This window comes from Hevea brasiliensis, chromosome 1 (assembly GCF_030052815.1).
Source record: "Hevea brasiliensis isolate MT/VB/25A 57/8 chromosome 1, ASM3005281v1, whole genome shotgun sequence".
In the NCBI taxonomy this organism is placed as follows: domain Eukaryota; kingdom Viridiplantae; phylum Streptophyta; class Magnoliopsida; order Malpighiales; family Euphorbiaceae; genus Hevea; species Hevea brasiliensis.
In genome coordinates, this window is record NC_079493.1 from 33,390,570 (window position 1) to 33,415,058 (window position 24,489).

The 24,489-nt window shown below is 30.2% G+C and overlaps 1 protein-coding gene across 1 annotated transcript; it reads left to right on the forward strand.

Moving 5' to 3' along the window:
• The first annotated feature begins 2,732 nt into the window (after positions 1-2,732).
• On the forward strand, positions 2,733-3,200 carry LOC131183136 (uncharacterized mitochondrial protein AtMg00810-like). Its single transcript, XM_058153204.1, has one exon. The coding sequence runs from the start codon at positions 2,733-2,735 to the stop codon at positions 3,198-3,200; it is 468 nt and encodes a 155-aa protein (XP_058009187.1).
• Positions 3,201-24,489: the final 21,289 nt, after the last annotated feature.

A 24,489-nucleotide genomic window follows, 5' to 3' on the forward strand; every position in this document is an offset into this window, starting at 1 on the left:
AACTTGGTAACCCAGAAATTGACCATTTGAATAGTAGTCAGTCTTTTGGCCATAACTCACTCAAAACAGCTCCAAATGACCTGAAATTTACACTGCTGGAAAGCTTAGACATAGGGATACATCTTTTGTGAAGATCATAGAACCCAGAAATGCCATTTTCCAAGTCAATTTTCTTGCACAAATTCAGTCACAAAATTTGCCAGAATTGACTTGACCTAAAATTTGCAATAAGAAAGCAACCTGTCCAGCATTAGTAAAATGACTATAACTTGGTCTAGAAAACTCCAAATGACATGAAATTAGTGCCAAAATGTCATTAATACATAAACCTACAATATTGCTCTTTTGACCAGGACCCAGAAACAAAGGGAAATAAGTCAATTAGCTAGATCAAAGTAGTGCATCAAATCTGAAAAATTGAAATAAAATGCAATAAGCTTTAAAATGAAATTGGTAACATATACCAATACTTGAGGACTATAAAATGTGATATATTAGTAATATTAAAATTAATTCACCTAGTGTGTATTAAAGGTCAACATTATGGTTGACTAATGAAATGAATTGAAGTGAATAGTATCAATAAAATTTAGTTATTGGATTTTATTATTGGAAACAATTTAACTGAGTACTGAAACACTTTAAATTATGTCTTTCAGTTAAAAAGAATATTGAAAAGCATAAGGAACATTGAATCAAGGCCAAGAGGTGACTCATCTGAGGTCTGTACACAATATTTTTTATATTCTTTGCTTTTACTAGAAAATTTATTTAGAGAAATGAGTTGTGAATTTATGGCTTTAGAAAATTTATTTGAGAAAAGTTTATTGCCTAGTTTAGAAATGGAGATTTGAAATGAGGTTTGTTTGATTGCTGCCTGAATTACATTTGAATATTATAGTTTTAAATTGTGCTTGTTCACAACATTTTAAATTCACTATTTTTACTAAAAAGCTAATTGAATAAGAGTTATGAATAATTTTTATTATTTTGGCATTGGAAATTTTATTTGAAATTTGTGTGTTGCCTATGTTATAAATAGAAAATTTGAGATAAAATGTGATTTGTGGTTTGTATGAAATATTTAAATATTGTGATTTGAAATTGTTTTTGATTCACACTTGGCATGGTACTATCACTATGTTCGTTCTCCATTTATGGGGTGAGTATGACTATATTCCTCCCTCTCTGACTTGCCAGTCTGAGGTGAGTATGGATGAGTACTCATTATCTAGCTAGCCACCTCCCTCATTGATTTCAATTAGTCGGGTGAGTATGCCTTGTCGTGGTGTACAACACGGCATGTTCAGAAAATTTTGTGTCATGACCTAAGTTGTGTTATTGATTGGCAACACTGTGTTTATTAAATTATTTGATCAAATTTGTGTTATATGAGCTTTGAAAATTGTGATATGAAATTGTGAATTATTTGAATTGTGAATTGTCAATAAATGTTTTATATACTGTATTTTAAATTTTTATTGTGCACCACTGAGTAAATTTTACTCAGCGATAGCTTATTCATTGCTGTCGCAGGTAGATAGACAGACAAAGCAGTAGAGTAGGCTGTTTGTGACTTCGCTTTGGGATTTTTCTGGGTATATTGAGTATACCACTTCCTTGTAAATATTATTGTAATGTATGTGAACTGTATGTATATATTGTACTTGGTCTTAAGCAGTTGTAAAATAAAGTTGTAAATTATTTTGGCCTGTCAAAATGTTGTATTACAATTCTCTTTTTTCAGCTTTTGAAATACTCAGTTATTTTGCACTTTATTTTTGGAATTGTTGAATTTGAGTTTGACTTGTGTTGTGAAAATTGATTTGAGTTGAGCTATTATTAGAGTTGGGGATTGAAAAAAATATATTGGAAGTACTTTTTTATAGGTTTTTGAAAAACTGTTTTCACAAAATACAAACGGCACTCTGCCTAAATTTTTATAAAATTTATGACTATTTCAGACCTAATGTGTGATTTATCTTCGATTAAAAAGTTTTAACACCTGTCAAAAGTGCTCACTACTTTAAAAAGAAGTAAGAAATTATTTAAAATTCCTTGCAGTGTATTTAATAGGTTATCAATAGGCGAAGTTTGGTAATTCATTATGTATACTACAGGATCATGTTATGCCTTATAGAAGGGTAATGTATGACACAAAGGATTTTATTAATGGCCCGGCGTGGATTATGTTGAAACATTCAGTCCTGTTATAAAACCAGTAATTGTTCATCTCATTTGGTCTATTGCTGTCAATTCTAACTGGCCCATTCGACAACTTGATGTTTCCAATGCTTTCTTGCATGGGACACTAGAAGAACCAGGGTATATGGAACAACCCCAAGGCTTCTTGGATCGCACAAAGCCCAATCATGTGTGTTTTTTAAAGAAATCTTTATATGGGTTGTGACAGGCTCCGCGGGCATGGTATTTTTGTCTTGCCTAAGCCTTATAACATCTTGGCTTCAAAGGATCAAAGGCTAATAACTCTCTCTTTATCTATCACAATGGTGATCGTATTGCTTATTGTTTTGTGTATGTTGATGATCTCATTTTGACAGGTTCTACACCTATTCTACTTTGCACTTTAATTCAACGGCTTGGGACTAGAATTACTCTCAAGGATTTAGGCCTTTCTCACATATTTTCTTGGTATCGAAGTTGCTTGGATTCCAACTTGCCTTTAACTTTCTCAATCCAAGTACATTTGGAATCTTTTACGCCGTGTTAATATGCATGAGGCTACTGCTATTTCAGCACCTTCTTTGTCGCAAACATTCTTAGAAGTTGATTTTTCTCACCATTTTGAAGAACCAACTCTGTTTCAACATGTAGTGGGGGCCATTCAATACTTAGCACTTACTCGGCTTGATATTACTATGGTTGTCAATAAAGTAGCTCAATTCATGCATACTCCTTCTATTAATCATTGGCAAGCTGTAAAGCGGATCCTTCGCTATTTCAAAGGCACCACTGATCATGGCCTGGTTCTCCGTTCTTCCCATTCTAATAATCTTATATCTTTTTCTGATGTGGATTGGGGCGGTGACAAAGCCGATCGCAAGAGTACTTTAGCTTATGCTGTGTTTCATGGTTCTAATTTGATCTCGTGGTGTTTGAAGAAACAACGAACTATGGCAAGGTCTAGTACTGACTCAGAATATCGTGCCTTAGCCTTGGCAGCATCTGAGGTTTATTAGCTTTAATGTATTCTCCGCGAGCTTCGCCAACCTCTTACTACAATACCAAAAATTTGGAGTGATAATGTTGCTGCCACATATCTAGCCGCCAATCTGGTTTTCCATTCTCGTTCCAAACATTTGGAACTCGGCTTTCATTTTGTCCGTGATTAGGTTCACCAGAAACATCTTCTAGTGTCTTACATTCCAACTGTTGACCAGTTAGTAGATGTTTTGACCAAGCCCTTGACTAAGTAACGGTTCCTCCACTTGAAGGACAAACTGCTGGTTGTTCCTCCCATCTGTTTGTGGAGGGATATTAAGGAAAGATAACAGCTATGATTTTCTATTTTAAATTAGTCAATTCTAATTCCATTTGTTACAGGATTTCTACCATATCAATTCCTTTTATGTAGGGATTTAGTTTCATTATATATTTGCTAAAGATACTCATTGTACTCTATATATATGGAACAACAAAAATTAAAGAAGTGTGCAGAAAAGATCAACCAGTTTCTGATTTGTTTTATAAAATTCCTGCACAGAAATTCAACACTTCCAATCTTAATTTCACCAATTACCAAACTTCAATTACGTTCATTGCACTTCAAATAGTCAATAAATGGTCTCAACAATATCAATTAGGTATCAATTCATAAACCCTAAATTTTGGATCAAAACCCTAACTATCAAAATTCTCAACTCATGCAACACCATGCAATTCACTCAACTTCAATTACAAATCATGTGTATACATCCATCAACACACATAAACAAACTTCAAGCCATCAAACACATCAATCCATCCCACCATCCATGTTGACCAAAATTTTAGGGTTTCAATTGTGCATCAATTCCTTCAAATTTTAATCAATTCTAACATACCTCAACCTAGTTTCAAGAACTTAAGAAGAGGGAAGTTAGAAAATTGCACTAACATCACTTGTGACCAAGCTTTGACTTGTTGAAACTTCACTATTTCTACTCCTTGTTGTTGCCAACTTCTTCCCCAAGGTGTAGAATCAAATTTTTGTGAAGACAAGTATGGGTTTTAGGGTGAGAATGGAAGGAAAATCAAGCTTGAAAGCTTAAAAAAAATGGTGGAGGAAGGGCAATGGTGGTTCGGCCAAGATGGTTCAAGGAAGAAGAAGATGAGGTTTTGGTTCATTTAATTAATTTTTCTCTATTTATATTTAGTTGTCTAATTTCAATTGGTTTAAATTTTAATGAGGTCATTATTTTGTAATGCTTAGGTCATAAGTACATTTAAATTTTCTTTTTTTTTCTTTTTCTTTTCCAATTACATTTCTTTAATAGTATTTTCATCATAATTCTATCATATTTCACTACATAAATTTGCACTTAATTTAATTGACATTTGGTCAAAAATTAACTCTTCATCTGAAATGACCAAAATGCCCTTTATTGCACTCCTTATGTTATAATTGTCTTTACCGATTGACATAAATTTTCTTGTATCTCCTTGATATTTTTATTTTCATTTAAACCTCATAATTCCTTCATTTAAATCCCAAATATTTATCTCATAGGGTTCCCCATGAGTCTGGGGTTGGCAACTGTCTTCACAGTCACTTCCCGTTAGGGTTACCCATCGCAGGGACCTTGGCTCCTTTAACTTATTAGCACTTCATTTCTTTTATTTTTTCTTAATTTTACTTGGTCTTTATTCAATCAATTTATGTCTCCTCACTCTAGTTTAAGTGTAGTTCCAGACATCCTGACTATCCGACTAGGCATTAGTTGTCGGAATAGTAGAATGTACAGAACTGTCTAAAGTGAGGGCATTACAGAGCTTGGAAATAATAGTAAGAGTTTGGATATAAGGACATGAGTTCAGAAATAATGCTTATGGCATTTTTATTTATATTGTAAGTTTGAAAGGAGTTCAGAAATGGTCTTCATGGTATTTTAGTTTTCTTTTTTTATCTTTAAGTATAAAAGGAGTTCCGAAACAATGCATATGGAATTGTATTCTTATTTTATAGTTCTGAAATAATAACATGAGCTCGGAAATAATGTTGTGTTGTTCGATAAAAAGGTTAGTTCGACACTTTAACAGGTTTTTAGTAATTACTGATGTATTTAAATAATGGTCATCTTTGAAGGTCAGTAAATTGATTTTATCAAGTCTAAAAATGACCTTATAACAGTAATATTTTAAAATACAATCTTTCCTTAAGGTATGGGGTTCGGAAGAGAGTCCTTTCCTTGGACCCCTCCCTTTTATGTTTGTTCATAAAATAAACAAATTTTCCTTTTTTATCCGAGGGGTTTGAGGGAAAGTTTTTCCTTGATCCCATATTAAGTGTTTTACCAAATATGAAATTCTCTTACATCGAGAGAGAGTTCTTCCTTGAATTTTAATTATATTATTTCAAAATGATATAATCTTAGCATGTCCTTAGGTCAAGGGAAAGTCTTTCCTCGGACTTATACTGGTTTTTAAATACAACATCCCTATATTTTAGGTTCATGGGAGAATCCTTCTTTGAATCCCAAAATTTTATATGCCTATTATACTTCAAGATTTAAAGGCGAGTCCTCATTAGAATCTTTAAAATCTTTTCTTATTCTAAATTCCCTTTTATATGTATAAGGGAGAGTTCTTCCTTGAATTTGTTAACCTAAAGTACCCCTTTATTGCTTCATTAACTAAGATTGAAAAAAAAAAAAACTCCAAACACAATATAAAATATCTTTAATTAAGTGTATAAATAGAATAATAACCAGTTTATTAGAACATAAAATACTTTTAGGAAGTTGGTTAGAATCCTTTTATAAAACATGTATATAACTGTGTAGGCTAGAATGGTATTTTATGTAGGCTACCTCTAAAATAATCCTCTATAAATCAGTAAGTTGAATTAATTAGAGCAGAGAATAATAGTTGATTATGCCTGTGATGGGACTTTGATTCATTAATTGAGAGTCCTCATTAATGCATAAAACTCTCTAAGCTTTAATCAACACATTCCCTTTTGGACTGAAGTCTCAATCAAAGGAATGGAAATCGAAACCCATCTTAATTCAACTTTTTATCAGTTTTTTTTAATATCCACTTCACACACAACATATTTATTGTTTGGACACTGATGATGAGGTTAATAATGAGTAAGCTAAGGATCCTCCTCACTCGTTGTAAATCTCTAAGAACCAAATTATATCTCTTCAAAATTAGAGTCCTAATTTTTGCGGAGGGAGGAATTTAATAAAAATACTAATAAGAGTTAAGGGGAGGTTGACAAGTACAAAGTTAAGAGGAGGTTGACAAGTACAAAGTTAAGAGGAAGTCGATGACCATGGAATAATGATTCTTTTGGCATTACTAGTATCTGTGGCAATGATGGGTCCTAAGGGTTAATTAAAAGGAATTCGTGAGATTTCCCTTATCTTTCTTCCAAAATTGTAAAACCCTTTCATGTATTCCACTTTTTCATTTTTGAAACCAAAATTTATGTCAATTTTTTTTATACTTTGTGCATGACTTACCATTAGCCTAATTACTTTGGAATATGTGCTATCAACTCATTAATGTTTCATTATAAGGTAAGACTTTAAACACATAAATAATTATATATACATTGCTTTGAGATTGCATGAAATAAAACAATTGGTGAACAAACAGCATATTGACATAAGAGATTACCAAAGGGATTGGGACTCGAGTTATTACGAAAATAAAAAAGAAAAAAAGTGAGAGTGAAAACCTAAAAGGGCGCTTCTAGCAAAATGGGGGAAAGAAGGCAAAAACCCGTAAGGGCACTTTCTGCAAAATAAGGGAAGGTTGAAAACCTGAAAGGGCTTCTTGGAAGAAAAAAACATGAGAGTGAAAACCTTAAAAGGCGCTCCTCGTAAGATAAGAATGGAAGGTGAAAATTTGAGAAGACAACTCTATAACAGGAGACTCTGAATGACTTCCAGAAAGATGGTTAAAGAGGATAAATGAAATATGAAAGAAGATTTGGAATACGAAAGTATAAAATACCTTGTTTTTGGATCTATTTTTGCTTCCCTTGTTAACTCCTCATTTTTTAGTCCATGGATAAGTAAACTTTTTGACCAGGTAAAATTCTCCCACTAAGTTTGCTTTAAAGTCCAAGCATTAAGTTATACTTATGCAAATTTATTCATTAATAAGTGATTGATAATTGAGCATTCATCATATGCTTTTATAAGGCTCAAAATCAACGTATTCATTCATCCCAATGACAATTATTTGTTTTCTTTTTATATATAGTTTTCCTGTTATCAACCTTTGGATTCAAGATTCATGTTGATCTTTAATTTCAGTTTATTTTTTGATTTTTTTGCCTCCAACCTCCGGATTCAAGATCCATATTGATTTTAATTTTAGAATTTTAAGTTTTCTATTACCAACTTTTGGATTCAAGATCTGTGTTAATTTTAATTTTAAGTTTTCTGTTTTCAACCTCTGAATTCAAGATTCATATTGATTTTGATTTTAATATTTAATTTTCCTGTTATCATCCTCTAGATTCAAGATCCATGTTAATTTTAATTTTAGAATTTTAATTTTCCTGTTATCAACCTCTAGATTTAATATTCATGTTGATTTTAATTTCAGCATTCAATTTTCCTATTATCAACCTTTGCATTCAAGATCTATATTGATTTTAATTTTAAAATTTTAATTTTACTATTATCAACTTCTGGATTCAAGATCCACATTGATTTTAATTTTAGAATTTTAAGTTTTTTGTTATCAACCTTTGGATTCAAAATTCATGTTGATTTTAATTTCAGCATTTAACTTTTCTGTTATCAACCTTTGGATTCAAGATCCATGTTGATTTTAATTTCAGCATTCAATTTTCCTATATCAATATCTGGATTCAAAATCCATATTGATTTTAATTTTAGAATATTTTTCTTATTTTCAACCTCTAGATTCAAGATCCATGTTGATTTTAATTTTAGAATTTTAATTTTCTTATTTTCAACATCTGAATTCAAGATCCATGTTAATTTTAATTTTCCTATTTTCAACCTCTGAATTCAAGATCTAAGTTTATTTTAATTTTCCTGATTTTAAAACATAAGGCATTTCTCAGATTTTGTATGGCATAGCTTCTTTTCCCCATTATCTTAAAATTGAATTGGGTTTTATCTTCGACCAGTCCAGAATATAAGTTTATGTCTTTGCATGTTTTTTATTAAAAGAGAAAATGAATCAAAAATTTTGTTCCCTCTAATAGAAAACATGTAAAGAGGGGCAGCCATAGACACCATATTTTGGCCCACTAAATGAATTCTTTCTAATTGGCTTGGTGAAAATAACAATTGAAGTTTAATGCAATTTGCTTTTTTTTTTATCACTTAAGTTTTAAGTTTTAATTACATGTCTAATTGTCCACTTAGTAAGTCTTAACTAAAATTTATCCCAAATGCTGTAATTGAATTTTAATCTTTTGTATGCTCATCCAATTTTTGATAACGAACTTCGGTTTTATGATTATCTAAGGGAAGTTCAATTTCTTCATGCTGGCTATCCGATCTCAATAAAACTCAATTTTATAATACTTGTTTAAACTTCAATTTTGTTCAAGTTTTAATCAAAGTTCGATTTCATATTTTAAGTTCAATTTCTTCATGCTGGCTATTCGATCTCGATAAAGCTCAATTTTATATTCTTAAAACAATTTCAATTGTTTTTAGGTTTTAATTGAAGTCCAGTCTTAAGATTATCCAATCTTTAATAAATTCTAATACTAGAAAGTTTGAAAGCAAAAATGTTAAAAGATCAATCTTAAAAGAGATGTTTTATTATTTAAGAGATAAAATTAGAAAAAGTCACTCAGCAGGCGGATCTCCCCCAACCTAAGCCTCATCTACATTATTTCCCTCCCGTTCACTCTCACTCTCAGCCTCTACACCTAAAGTGAGTTTCTCAAGTTAGGAGAAGCCTTCTTGAGGATAGCGTTTAAGCAATTTGGCAAGGAAATCACTATGAGCTTGTACATAAGCGCTAGCTTCTCTCGAGAGAGCTTCATTCTCCTTTGCCTTCAGCTCGTCCTCCTTTGCCTTTAAATCTTTAGTGTATTTGGCCAAGTCAAGTCAGCTGCTTAGCCGTCCTAGGCATCCTTAAGTTCCTTTTGCTGTCGAGCTATAACATCCTCAGAAGACTTCAACTATTGCTCAAGTTCTTTAACCTGAGCGTTGGCAGTGATCAATTGGCCTTTGTAAGCAATGAGCTCATCAACTGCCTTAGACACCTCTTGTCTCAAGAAATTCACCTTTCCTTGCACCATGTGCTGGGTGGCCACAGCTTCTAGACTTAGGCTCATCGAGTGGTTAAAGAGATCGTCGATGCTCTCTGGGGCCATCTGAGCTCTATCTTCCACAAAATAGATTATTGTGCCAGTGAACCAGGCTAGGTCTTACGGTTCTATTCTTCTCTAGAGATCACATTAGCACACCCCTGGAGATTAGATGTCCAGATGAGCCAGCTTGCCTAGATGAACCACCCTCAGACACAGCAGAGGTGTAACACCCCTATTTGCATAGCCTGGTATATTTTACTGTACTGGTGATCGGTATCGGTCCGGACAATTAAGGGGATTAGAATATCATCTAAGACAACTAGATAAGCCCTAAACGTAAATAATTAGTAATTGCCAAATAGTTAAGTATAAAGAAGAAAAACAAAGTCTAAAAAGTTAAATGAGCCGAGAGTCACAGCGATGGGTGATCTTCTCGGCAAATGACTGCAAGGTTAATCTTAACTCAAATTTTGAATCGAAAAATGTGACGCCCCGATCCTTAGGACCATTGTAAACACAGCGAAAAAGAGAAAATCACAAAAAAGAGTTGTTAAGCAGGTCAAATAATTAGGTCAGGAATTCGAAAGAAATATCGAATAACTTGCAAATCGGATTGAACCAGCGAGGGACAATTTGGTCAATTCACCCTTAGAGCTGACTCCTGACCTAACTGTCCAATAAAATTGGAGAAAAGAAAATTTCAAAATCAAGAATAAAATTAAAGAAGTGTGAAGAAAACAAAAGAAAAAGAAAAGAAAATGAAAATAGAATTATGACATCATCCAAGATGACATCATGCATGACCATAAAAATAATTTCCAATTAATTATATTTTGACCAAGTCAAATAAGAGATAAGAATCAAAAAAATTTAAAAGAAATGAAATTGGTCTTCTCTTCTTCATTGTTTCCCGTAACTCCCTCTCTCTTGTCTTTCTCTTCCTTCATCTTCCACCATTGTTAAAGAATAGAAAGCTTAAATTTCTTTGGTTCCCTTCCATAAATCCCCTAAATCCCAACACTAAATTTCACCCTTAAACCTAGATAAACTCTTTGGGAACAAGAAGGAAGAGAAAAATTGGAGAATTGAAAAGCTCCATATGAGGTAAATCTCTCTCCTAACTTAAATTGATTTATGCTTATAGAATTAACATTGTACAAGTGAAAATAACTTAAAATTTGTGTAAAATCAAATAGAAAACAATTGTTGGGGGACCAAAAAGGAAATTTTGGCCAACTTGTGTTAGGGTTTGAAATGAATGATTTTGAGGTGTTTGAATGGTTGTTTAGGTTGAGTTGTGTATGTGAAGCATGGATATATGTTTTGAATGCATTAGATTGAACTTTATGTAATTTAGGGTTTTGAGCATGTGAAAAATTAGAGAAAAAGTTGAGAATTGGTCAATTGATGTTATTGACCTTACTTGAGTTGAGAAATAGTCAATTGTGACCATTTGTGGAGTGTATGAATTGTTGGAACCAAGTTCCAATTCAGATTTGTTAGGGTCAATCTGTAGGCAGCTTGACCTAGGTCCCTTTCAGGGACCAAAACTAAAAATTTACCAACCCAATTGGTGTGAGGCCAATTGGGCATGAAACTAAACACAAAATGACACATTTTTCATTCAGGAATTATGCCTAGAAAGTGACCATAACTTAGTGAACAATTAGGCCAAATCTAGAATTGGGCAAACTGACCTATACAAAAATGACCAAATGAACAGTAGTTACATAAATGACCATAACTTGGTCTAGGAAGTTCCAAATGAACTGAATTTTATACCAATAGAAAGCTGAGACATAGCCCTACAACTTTCATGAAGAAAACAAACCCAAATTTTGACCATAACCTATTTGAAAAACCACCTGCAGTCAACCCACAAAAATTGCCAAAATCCAGAATTTGCCCAGAATTCTGGGTAACACCAAGTCTGGCCAGCCATGTTCAAATGGCCATAACTAGGGTTACAAAACTCCAACTGGAGTGATTCAAAAAGGAAAATAAATTTAAGACAATAAGGAACAACTTTGATGGAGGACACTTAGCCAAATTCTCACAGTAACTAGACCAATGGAATAGTAGAAAATAGGGGACCAAAACTAAAAAATTGTAATTTCTCTTAGGAGACTTAGAAATTGATTTGGCAATCAATGCCAACAAAATTGACACCCAACATGTGGTATATGAGTACAATTATAACTAATAAACCTATTAAGTATAGAAAAGTCAACATTTTGACTTGAATAGTGCCACTACACACAAAAATGTAAAGGACCAAATTTAAGAACCGTATTAGGTAGGATAAGACTGCAAAAGTAAAATTATTGGAATTAGTTATTAGAAAAGGATTGAATGGATTGCTGAAGCACTTTAAATTTTTGTGTTTCAGTTGGAAAGGGATCTTCGAAGGAGAAATGAAAGTTTGAGTAAGTTGAGTTGACAAAAGAGGTTTGTGCACAATAACTTTTCACTTTCGATTTGCTATTAGAAAATTTATTTGAATACATTATTGGAACATTTTATGCTAAATAATGCCTTGAGAAATGTTGTGTTACCTACTTTGTAAATAGAAATTTAAAATGAAAATTGATTAATGTTTTGCATGAAATGTTGAATAATATGATTTTGAAATTATTTTTTATTCACACTTGGCATGGCAGTCCCTTACTATGTTCCTCCACCACTTGTGGGGTTGAGTTTGATATTTGTTCACTTTCCTCCCTCTCTGGCTTGCCAGTCTGAGGTGAGTTTGGATGAGTACTCATTAGCCACCTAACCACGTCCCTTATTGATTTCAATTAGTGGGGTGAGTTTGCCTTGTCGTAATGTAAACACGGTATGTTTGGAAATTTTGTGTCATGGCCTAAGTTGTGTTAGTGATTGGCAACACTGTGTTTATTAAATTGTTTGATCAAATTGTATTAAATTAAGCTTTGAAAATTGTGATTTGTGATAAATGTGATTTGAAAATTGAAATGTGATTGTGAAATATTTGAACTGTGAATTAATAACAAATATTTTATATTTTGCATTTTATATTTTATTGTGCACCACTGGGTATTTTTATACTCAGCGATAGCTTTTTTTGCTGTCGTAGATAGAGATAAGGAAAAAGGCAGCAGAGTGAGCTGCCGATTGTTGAAACTACACTGAGGTTTTTGTACGGGTATTTAGTTATACCCTTGTATATTAGATCTTGATTATGCATGTAAATATATGTGTATAAATTATTTGAGCAGTTATACAAAAACTCTTGTAATGTTATTTTGGGTACGTAATTAAAATGCAAATTATTGTAATATTTAAATATATTTCTAAGTTTTGTAATTAATGTAAATAATTCTTTCGTATTTTATGAATGATAAATTATTTCCTTTTCGGAAATGAGATGTTCCAATTACGGTTGATTTTTTGTTGAGCATATTGTATGGGATTGAGATGAAATTGATTTGTATTGAAGTTGTGATTGAGAAAATATTGGAAGTATGTTTCTTTTCAGGTTTTGAAGAACTGTTTTTCCCAAAATTAGATGGCACTCTGCCGAAAATTTTCCAAAATTTGCGCAACAACAAAAACGTACAAAAATTTTAATTTGTCTTTAAACTTCAAGTAAAAGTTTTTAATTTCTACTAAAAGTGCTCGCCACCTTCGAAAAGTAATAAAATTATTTTAAAATCCTTTGTAGTATATTTAATGGGTTACCGGTAGGCGAAGTACGATAATTCATTAGATGTACTACGGGTTCATATTACATGTTACTGAGGGTTAAGGTGTGACAAGAGGTTGGTGGTAAAAGTGGAGGTTAGTCAGGAGGAGAAGCCGATCTCTCGTTGGTGGGTTCATCTTTAGCCAGAGCTTGAGAGTTCATCTCTTCCACTCGAGCTTTCTTTTGGGCCTCGAGCTCCTTGGCCCTAGCAGTAGCAGTCGCTTCCTTCTTCTTGAGAACCTGTTGGGTGAGCTCTCTCTTCCTCTTCTTTGCCACCTTATTAGCATCGGTACCCTCAATATCTGCACCCAAAAAGTGTTAGTGAGTTTATACTAGTCAAGAGAACTAAGATAAGGGAGTTACACTTTCCGAGTTCAAGATCAGAAAGTTGAAACATAACATTTTCTTGGGCAACCACATTCATCAGCCGCCATTTCAATTCAATCGCAATGACATCGGAGCATAGGTACTGATGAGTGTTCGCCTGGCTTTTTAGCTCCTTGACCACTGCCATCTTATCCTAACTAAGGATGATCCTCTCCTGAGGTCTCTCGGCCAAGTAGTTCCAACTATTTGAAATGCCTTCAAAGCCATGGGGATCCCAGCTCCGTAGAATGAAGAATTGATCTTTCCAGTTCTTCAAAGAGGAGGGGATTTTGGCGAAGAGCCCATAGTTTAACTTTGCTTGGAAGAACCAGTATTCATCCTTCTTTCATCTATTAAGGTGGTGTAGCTCAGTAAACACTTTCATCGTAGGCTCTAGACCTTTAGCTCGACACAAACCTCAAAAAGCAACTAGTGTTCGCCATGAGTTTGAGTGTAGTTGAGCTTTACAGATGCGGTGATAGCTCAATACATCCCTATAGAACTGCTCCAAGGGAAACCGCAGCCTGACTTTTAGTTATTCCTTGTATACAATGATCTGATCTCCATTCTTGAAAAAGTGATCGGCTCGGAGATCCCTGTGGCATCTGATGAGCTCGTACGCATCAACCGAGAGGTTGAACACTTGAGTTATTTGCACCAATTTAGAATGCTTTAGAATTGACGTCACTTTATCCAATAGGAGAGATTCCTTCTTGGGGTTCAGAGCCTGTTCTTGGCCTCGGCCTGATTGGCTGGTTTGAGATCGGTCCAGCCAGCATCTCAAAATCATTTCGCCCACTTGTTCTTTCCTCCTCCCCCTCGTTAGAGGTCTAAGAAAGATTAACTAACGATGGACTCACTGCTCTCAGAACGTCACCGCTGTTCATTTTCTGGTGAAATAAGAAAAATAATAAATGAGAATAAAAAATCAAGGACTATGTCTTTGCCAAAATAAAAACACATCACCGGAGAATGGAAACTTGAGAGAAAACTTGCGTGAGAGATTTGAGAGAAAGCACAAAGTGTGAAATGACAGCCTCTCTCAAATTTATATATAGCCTTGTGCATTAATAGCTGCAAAGTTTGAGGCGATGTCTTGGGTAAATACACATTTAATGCTTTCCTAATTTCCTAGACTAATCTTGATCGGGGATCGATGATAAAAAAATCGGCTAAGATAGAGCTCGCCTAATTAAGTTCAGATTCAAATGGGACCAGTGCTTCCGATCTCAACTAATAGAAGGCCTAGCTCTGGGAAATTTAAACCATGGCCAACCACTGTAGGATTAGATAAAGAGATCAGATAAAGAAAGATCAGATGAAAAAGGTTCGAATGAAGAGAGATTAGATAAGGAAATCTAATAAAGAGATCAGATAAAGAGATCGGATTAGGAAACTAAATAAGGTCAGACAAAGAGATCAAATAAGGATCGAGTAAAAAGGTCGGGCGAGGCAGAATTTCAGAAACACACCACTTTGCCATTGCATCATAGCCCTTGATTTTGTAGATCAAGTTTTCACCATCAGATTTGAGTTAGTTAAAGCACTCTGGTACACATCAATCCTCATCATTGATCATACTTGTAAGGATAAATCCTAAATCCTTGGATAAAAAGTAATAAAGACAAAATTGATACTTTTTAATCTCAACCACCCTTGATCTAGTCTGTAAGGCATAATTTCCAACCTTTGGATTAAAGAAGAAAAGGACAAAAGAGTCCTGAGTTGATCTCTACCCTTGATTTTCGATCTCTTTAATTCCTGACCCTCAGATTTTGTCCTTTTAAATTCCAACCCTTCCTTTTTCCATCTTGAATCCTAACCCTCCATTTTAGGGCTTCCATTCCCTATAAATACCCGAAGTTTTACTATTAAAGGGGTCCTTTTTGAAAGTCTAGAAAGTATAAGGGAAGAGAATAGAGTCTTTATAAATGTTAGTTTTCTAAAGAATCTCCACACTCTTAAAACAACAATTTTTAGAATCCTCACATTTCACATTGAAAATCTCATTCCAAAAGTACTTTAGCTCGTCAATTCAAAAAGATTGATTTGATAGTTCTGTAGCTCCATTTCCTTTGTAAGCAATAGATGTCAGAGCCCACTTCTCACCGTCACTATTAAAGCTCATTGCAGGTAAAAAAAATAAAAATAAAAAAACAACTTCTGTGGATGTCTATATGTTTTCCTTAAAATGGGTATAACTAGGTCACATGCAAACACCTTGGGCCCTGTATAAGCTAGAATTTGAACTCTCTTTATCATTTTGCTTTTTCAGCCTTTACAAGGCATATTCTATAGTATGTTATTCTACTGAACTTTTAAGAGAATAAGGTTAAGATCAACAGTGGTTGAAATACTTGCTCTGCATATATTACATTTTTTTCATTTTCGTTGAAATGTTTTTTGTTATGTTTTTGTTGAAATATTTTTACTCCATAAATATTACATTGTCATTTGAAATATTTTTTTTATTTATCTTGTGAATGCTACTTCAGTTTGATATTGTAAGTATTATCATCCTTCTTTTAAAAGAGTTCAGATATAATAAAAGGAGCTCGAAAATAATGGTAAGAGTTCAAATATAAGGACATGAGTTCGAAAATAATGCTTATGGCATTTTTGTCTATATTGCAAGTCTGAAAGGAGCTCGAAATGGTCCTTATGGCATTTTATTTTTTATTTTTATTTTATCTTTAAATATAAGAGGAGTTCGAAAACAATGCATATGGAATTGTATTCTTATTTTATAGTTTGGAAATAATAACATGAGTTTGGAAATAATGTTGTATTGCTTGATGAAATGGTTAGTTCGACACTTTAATAGGTTCTTAGTAATTATTGATGTATTTAAATAATGGTTATCTTTGAAGGTAGGTAAATTGATTTTATGAAGTCTTAAAATGACCTTATAACAGTAATATTTTAAAATACAATCTTTCTTTAAGTTATGGGGTTCGGAAGAGAGTCCTTTCCTTGGACCCCTTCCTTTTATGTCTGTTCTTAAAATAAACAAAATTTCCTTTGTTATCCGAGGGTTTTGAGGGAAAGTTATTCCTTGATCCCATATTAAGTGTTTTACCAAATATGCGATTTTCTTACATCGATGGAGAGTTCTTCCTTGATTTTCAATTATATTCTTTCAAAATGATACAATCTTAGCATGTCCTTCGGTCGAGGGAAAGTCTTTCCTCAAACTTATACCAGTTTTTAAAAAAAACATCTCTATATTTTAGGTTCATGGGAGAATCCTTCTTTGAATCCCAAAATTTTATATACCTATTATACTTGAGGATTCAAAGGAAAGTCCTCCTTAGAATCTTTAAAATCTTTTCTTATTCTAAATTCCCTTTTGTATGTACAATGGAGAGTTCTTCCTTGAATTTGTTAACCTAATGTACCCCTTTATAGCTTCATTAACTAAGATTTAAAAAAAAAAAAATCCAAACACAATATAATATATCTTTAATAAAGTGTATAAATAGAATAATAACTAGTTTATTAGAACATAAAATACTTTTAGGAAGTTGGTTAGAATCCTTTTATAAAACATGTATATAGTTGTATAGGCTAGAATGGTATTTATGGAGGCTACCTCTAAAACAATCCTCTACAAATCAGTAAGTTATAAATGCATTAATAATTGAACTAATATGGGTAGAGAATAACAATTGATTATGCCAATGATGGAACTTTGACTCATTAATTGAGAGTCCTCATTAATGCATAAAACTCTCTAGGCTTTAATCAACACATTTCCTTTTGGACTGAAGTCTCAATCAAAAGGAATGGAAATCGAAACCCATCTTAATTCAATTTTTATCAGTTTTTTGTAATATCTACTTCACACACAACATCCTCTATTGTTTGGACACCGATGATGAGATTAATAATGAGTATGTTAAGAATTCTCCTCACTCGTTTTAAAATCTCTAGGAACCAAATAATACCTATTCAAAATTAGAGTCCTAATTTTTGCGAAGGGAGGAATTTAATAAAAATAATAATCAGAGTTAAATTTCACTTTAGGGTCATCCCATTTACCTCTATTCCTGGGTCTACTCTAAATAGTGAGACATTGAGTATTCCTATGGCAAATGCAGGAACTAACATCGCAATCTAAACTCTAATAAAATTATTAGTATTAACTTATAAAGAGCACATCCTTAAATCTACTTACCATCGTCGAGGAATTATGTGGGGTGTCTAATACCTTCTCCATATGTATACGGACCATGAATCCGAATCTCTAAAATTTGAAGTGGTAAAATACTCTTTTCAAAACCTTTTGATTTAAAGAATGATTTTCTTTAATTTTTCTCAAAATTAAAGTGGCGACTCCTCACTTTTCACTTCACTGAGAATCACCCAGTGACCGCAAAACCCTTGTGACAATAAGTATGAAAATTTTAAAATTTATTGAGGATAATATAAGTAATAAAAAAATTATTTATTAAAACTTCAAAATCCACCAAAATGAGGAATGCTTTTGAAAACCTTCAAAAACTCTAAAAATAATTAATATAATTAATATAATTAACGTAATTAATAATTAAATATGTATTAATCGGTTAAAAATTAATAATTAAATAGAAAATAATTTATCAAATAAGAAAGAAAATTCAGGCAAACAAAATATTGTATTTAAGATGTATTTATATTTTATCATAATAAAAAAAATTAAATATGATAACTAATAAGTAATTTAACTAATGCATAAATTCGTTTAGCAAGAAAGAGAATGACTAATTCCTTATAATTTTTATAATATAATTTTATATGTTTATTAATTTTAAGATATAATTATTAGATTTTTATAATGAAATTAAATAGTTAAAATTAAAAAAATTAAAAAAGAAATTTACAAAAATTTAAGAATTAAAATAAGCATTAATTAAATATGTCAAGTAATATTAATTGTCTTCATACCAAAGCCATTTCAATATTAATAAAATTTTTATGATTATAAAAATTAGTCACATTATAATTTTAATATTCTCACCTTAATACAAATAAAATCTATATAGATAAAACATATAAGGGAATTGTAAAAATAGAAAAAAAAAAGTCCATGAGTAAAAAATATGAATGCTTTGAGATGTATGAACATTAAAGAAAAAACAATATTAATTATATCTTCAATGAGCTATATATATATATATATATATATATTTAACTATTAAGGCCTTGAGTTTTAGCAACCAATCATTAAATAAAATAATTATTTAAATTATGATAATTAAGATAATAATGGCAACAATAAATATTCTCAAAAGAAAATAAACACTTTGGACAAAAAAAGAAATAAACACTTAGCATATAAATAAGTTAATTTATAAATGGTAAACGATGTGACAACACCAATATATATATATATATATTACAATTACTATTAAGATAAAAAAAATTAATTAAACTCAAATTGTTGATGTGAAACTAAACAATTATATACGCACACACACTTTCCTTTACATCAAGGTTAGACAATAATAATAATGAATATCCCAAAAATAATGTCTTAGCAATATTTTTGACTATTTTTGGCAAGTAAAACACTAGTATGTTATATTATAAATATGAAACTATATTTTTGTTTAAACTAATATGTTATATCACATTTTTGTTTAAAATCTTCCACTAAGAGTGTAAGAAGATAAGATAAAATAGGCTAAAGTTTTTAATTTTTTAGAAAATAAAAGATATATCTTTTATTAAATGAAGACAAAATATAAATCTAAAATATAAAATTTCATACTACAATCTTGTATAAGAAAATCTAAAATAAACTACTTATAGAAAATATAAGAGCAATCATTTTGAGTTGAATTGACTGTGTTGACATTGAATTGGCTATTTGATGAGAAACATGCTTTGTTTGATGGCTGTTCATTTTGTTTAGAAGTTATGTATGGTAAATAATGATTTATTAAACCTTAAGTTACATTGGGTACAATGTAATGCAGCGAAATGTAATCAACCATATAATGTAATGAAAATTGTAATGTAATACAATATACTAAACATTACATTACTTTGCTTGGAAGCTCAAAAGTAAAAAAATATATTTATAATCAAATTAGTAATAAAATTTAACATATAATATTATTTTACTTTAATTTTATTAATATTAAATTAATGATAATGGTTGTAGTGATTAGTAGTTAAGTGATAGTGGTTTATGGTGGTGGTGACAACGGTAATGGACAGGTGGTGATGGTGGCGACAATGGTTAAGTAATGATGGCAACAACCAGGTGGCGATGGCAGGGGTGGGGGTGGTTTAGTGGTGGTGGTAGTGATAGTGGCCACGGCAATGGCCGAGTGATGATAATAATGGTAGTTGTAATGATTGTTAGGTGACAGGTGGTAATGATGGTAGTGTTGGTGACTGAGTGGTGGTTATAGTAGCAATGATGATCGGCAGTGGCGATAGTATTGATAATAAATGAAATAATTGAAATTATGTAATAATGATTGTTTTTATTTTTATATATAATGATCATTACGTTACTAAGTGTAATTCATTATATTATGTAATTATCATTCTATTATATAAATTTTTTTTATCAAATAAAGTAATATTCAAATATAGAATATAATTATGATTATGTTACACCTTTAATTACGTTATATATATTGTTCGGGTGAAAGGAATGAAAAGGTAAGATTAAGTATAATATTACCTAAATATCCTTATTATATAAAGGATATATTTTAATATTTAAATAATGATAAATATGAAAAATTTAAAATTTATTGAAGATAATATGTGTAATGCAAAAAATTAGTTATTAAAACTTCAAAATCCACCAAATTGGGAAAGCAAGCATTATATGGGTGCTTTGGAAAACCTTCAAAAACTCTAAAAAATCTAAATAAATTTTTATAAAGACCTCTCTCCCATATAAATGAACTATGTATTTATTACTTCAAAACACATAACTTATCTTTAAAACTTTATGTAACAAAGTCAATTAACATAATTAATATAATTAAATATGTATTAATCGGTTGAAAATTAATAATTAAATAGAAATTAATTTATTAAATAAGAAAGAAAATTCAGGTAAAAAAAATATTGTAACATACATTTAAGATGTTATTTATATGTTATCATAATAAAAAAATTAAATATGATAATTAATAAGTAATTTAACTAATGCATAAATCCTTTTAGCAAGAAAGAGAATGATTAATTCCTTATAATTTTTATAATATAATTTTATATTTTTACTAATTTTAAGAAATAATTATTAAATTTTTATAATGAAATTAAATAATTAAAATTAAAAAAATTAAAAAAGAAATTTACAAAAATTTAAGAATTAAAATAAGCATTAATTAAATATATCGAGTAATATTAATTGTCTTCACACCAAAGTCATTTTAATATTAATAAAATTTTTATGATTATAAAAATTAATCACGTTATAATTTTAATATTCTCACCTTAATACAAATAAAATCTATATAGATAAAACATAAAAGGGAATTGTGAAAATGGAAAAAAATCCATGATTAAAAAATATGAATGCTTTGAGATGTATGAACATTAAAGAAAAAACAATATTAATTACATCGTTAATGAACAAAAAAATTATATAAATTTAACTGTTAAAGCCTTGAGTTTTAGCATCCAATTATTAAATATAATAATTATTTAAATTATTATAATTGAGATAATAATGGCAACAATAAATATTCTCAAAAGAAAATAAACACCCTGGATATAAATACTTAAGTTAATTTATAAATCGTAAGCGTTGCGTGGCAACACTAATAATAAATAACATATGGTAGCTCGAAGAGAAAATTTTACCATATAAAATAAGTTAATTTATAAATCGTAAGCATTACATGACAACACCAATAATAAATGACATATGACAGTTCGAAGAGAAAATTTTACACCATATATATATATATATATATATATATATATATATATTAGGATAAAAATAATTTTTTTTATTAATTAGATCATAAATTAATTATGATTAAAGAAAGAAAGATAGAATATTAATACAATAAAATTAAAAAGAAGTTAATTTTATTATTTGGTAAGGCAATTTTTTTAGAGGCACCATGTGGCAATTTCAAGTAACAAAATTCTCCTTAAAAAGCACTATGTGGTAGCTCCAAGGAAAAACATGGCATGCTATATATCGATAGATATAGAAATGGCAACCAGGAAGGCCAGGGTTGGGGATCGCTCTTCATCTCCCCGCCCCATAGGGACTTTCTGATAACTTTCCTGTGGGAAGTAGGGCCGGGTGGTTTCTCCATGGCAAATTTTCTTTTATTTTTTTTTTCATTTTAATTTATTAGTGTAAATATAAATTTATTTATTAAGAAATAAAATATAATTAGGAATACAAGTTTTAGACATTATTTTAATAATATATTTATTTTTTAAATTATAATATTTAAATATATAAATATATGAAAATAAATTTTTTCAATAAAAAATAATAATTTATTACTATTCAGGGTACTAGAATTCGGAGTAGGAAGAAGGTTTTTTGTTCTCACTTGCACAAATAGAGATCGGGATGGGAAAATTTGATCAGATTTGGGGCGGATTGGATCAAAGTGGGTTTGGAAAATTTCACCATCCCTAAATAGATGAGTAATTATACCGTAAAATAGTGATTCCATGTAGGGACAATCCAATAAGAATTGAACATATATATATATATAAATAAATCTTTTAAAATTATAACTACTAAGTAACTAGTCACTAAGTTTTTTTTTTTAATAATTTGGTAATTTATTAGTTTTCCATTTCATGTAAATTTGCCTACATGATATTATTGTGTTAGTATATAATTTTTCCTTGGTAGATAGATAGATTCTATAAAGTTTAAATATTGGTAGTTATATCTTAAATATATAGGCGCATCTTATAATGCAATTTACGTAGAAAATTAATTTTATGTAGTAAATTAATCAACATGCATATATAAAGCTGAATATAACTCTATATTAAACAATAATTTCGAATTTTTAAATTAAATTATAGAAATTTAATAGATTTTTTAAGAATTTAACTTTTGAATTTTTTTTAATGTATTTTATTTTAACAATTTATTTTAACTTATTTAAAAATCATGTAGTATGTTTTAAATGATTTTTGTGTTTTAAATATGATTCCAATCCTCCTAAAATTTTTTACATTTATTTTAAGCCTAAAGTGCCTTTTTATTGAATATGCACACAGGAGCTCCTTATTTCCCCTCGACGCCACAACCTTCCAACAAGCCAGGACTTGACGTTAATCACCTTCTTGCTCCCTGATAAACCCATTGCTGCTGGTGGTGCTTCATCTTATAGAGTGAGAAGCCATCGAGTGATGGACTCGTGAGAAAGATTCGATCGAATCTTGAGTTTTCCAACATCCAACTGTTATCAGATAATCACTTTTTGCTTCTTCTTAGTCATCTTTTTAATTAAATAAAATAGACAATTACTCAGATTGTTGTTGTTGCGTACTTCACGCAAGTACTTTCAATGAGCTCAGGATTGCAATTTTCATATGAATGTGTAGGTTTGAGATCAAATTCAAATGGAACCTAATATTATATTCATTTCTTATATTTTTTGGTTCCGAGTAGATTAAATAATGATTTTTGGTCAACAAAGAAATTAGGCATCTAAGTTGAGATTAATGAATCGATACTAATTAAAATAAACAGGCAAGTTTCAATATCATATACTTGAAATCATTTGAGTTGTTACTTGAAATATAAAATTTATTATCTTGCAAGAATTAGGTTCTAAATATAAGGAAAACTCGGCACAACCTTATGACGTCTTTTTATTTATATTATCTTGTTGATGTTTACACTAGTATATATGTTTAGGTGATACAGGAAGACCATCATTTTCTTTCCAACTAGATCAAAGAGCATGCTGAGTCTGTTTTGTGAATTTGATATTTGTTATGCTTATAATTTAATATTATTTTATATGATTGTCGTGCTTATGCTTCCACATGTTATATGTGTAATTAATAATGGCCAAAAGCATATTTTGTCTCTTCAATTTTTATAGAAAAGTCAATTTACTCCTCAATTTAACATAAAATTAATTTGTTTTTTTATTTAACATTAAATTAATTTGCTCCTTGAATTTAAAAAATTGAATCAATTTAACACTTTTGTACTAACTTAAGCTACACCTCATAAGCTATTTTTCTAAGTCAGTAACATATATTTCATGTGTTTTGCTTTTAATCGTATATATTCAAAACATAAAATTTAATTCAAATTCGGTAGAGATATTATTTTTTAAATTTAAACCAATACTAAAACATATTATATATTATTCAAATTCATCTTAAAAGAATTTTAATTAAATTAAATATTTAAAAAATATTTGAATTATTCTCATCCTCATGTATTATATTTCTGGGATTTTTTTATAGGGAAAAATCTAAAACAGTGTTTGCTCAATTTTTTTACTTTTAAATTTTGTTGATTAATTTTTAATTTTTATAAAATAAATGAATGGTAAAATAAATATATGTGATTTTTGAAAAACAAAACTGATATTAATTTTTTTTTTATGGAGGCGAGGGAGATATAGTGACAATAGTACTTATGAAGTATACGATAGTAGTTGAATCGCTTTAAATTGTTAATTATTATAAAAAAAAAAATTATTTTCTTGTCATAAAAAATATATGAAAAAAATTAATTTTAGTAATTTTTTTCCTTAAAAAGTAAAAAAAAATTTCTTTTAACAATCGAGAAATTACTGCTTAATAGTAAACATATTTATAATTAGTACTTTTTTTAGTTATTTTTCATTTGAATTTAGACAATCTTATTAAAATTTATTTATGATAAATTAATTTTTAAAATAATTATTATAAAATTTAATTTGTAACATTTTTTTTAAGATAGATTAGTCGCAGTTTAATACTCATCAGTTAACAT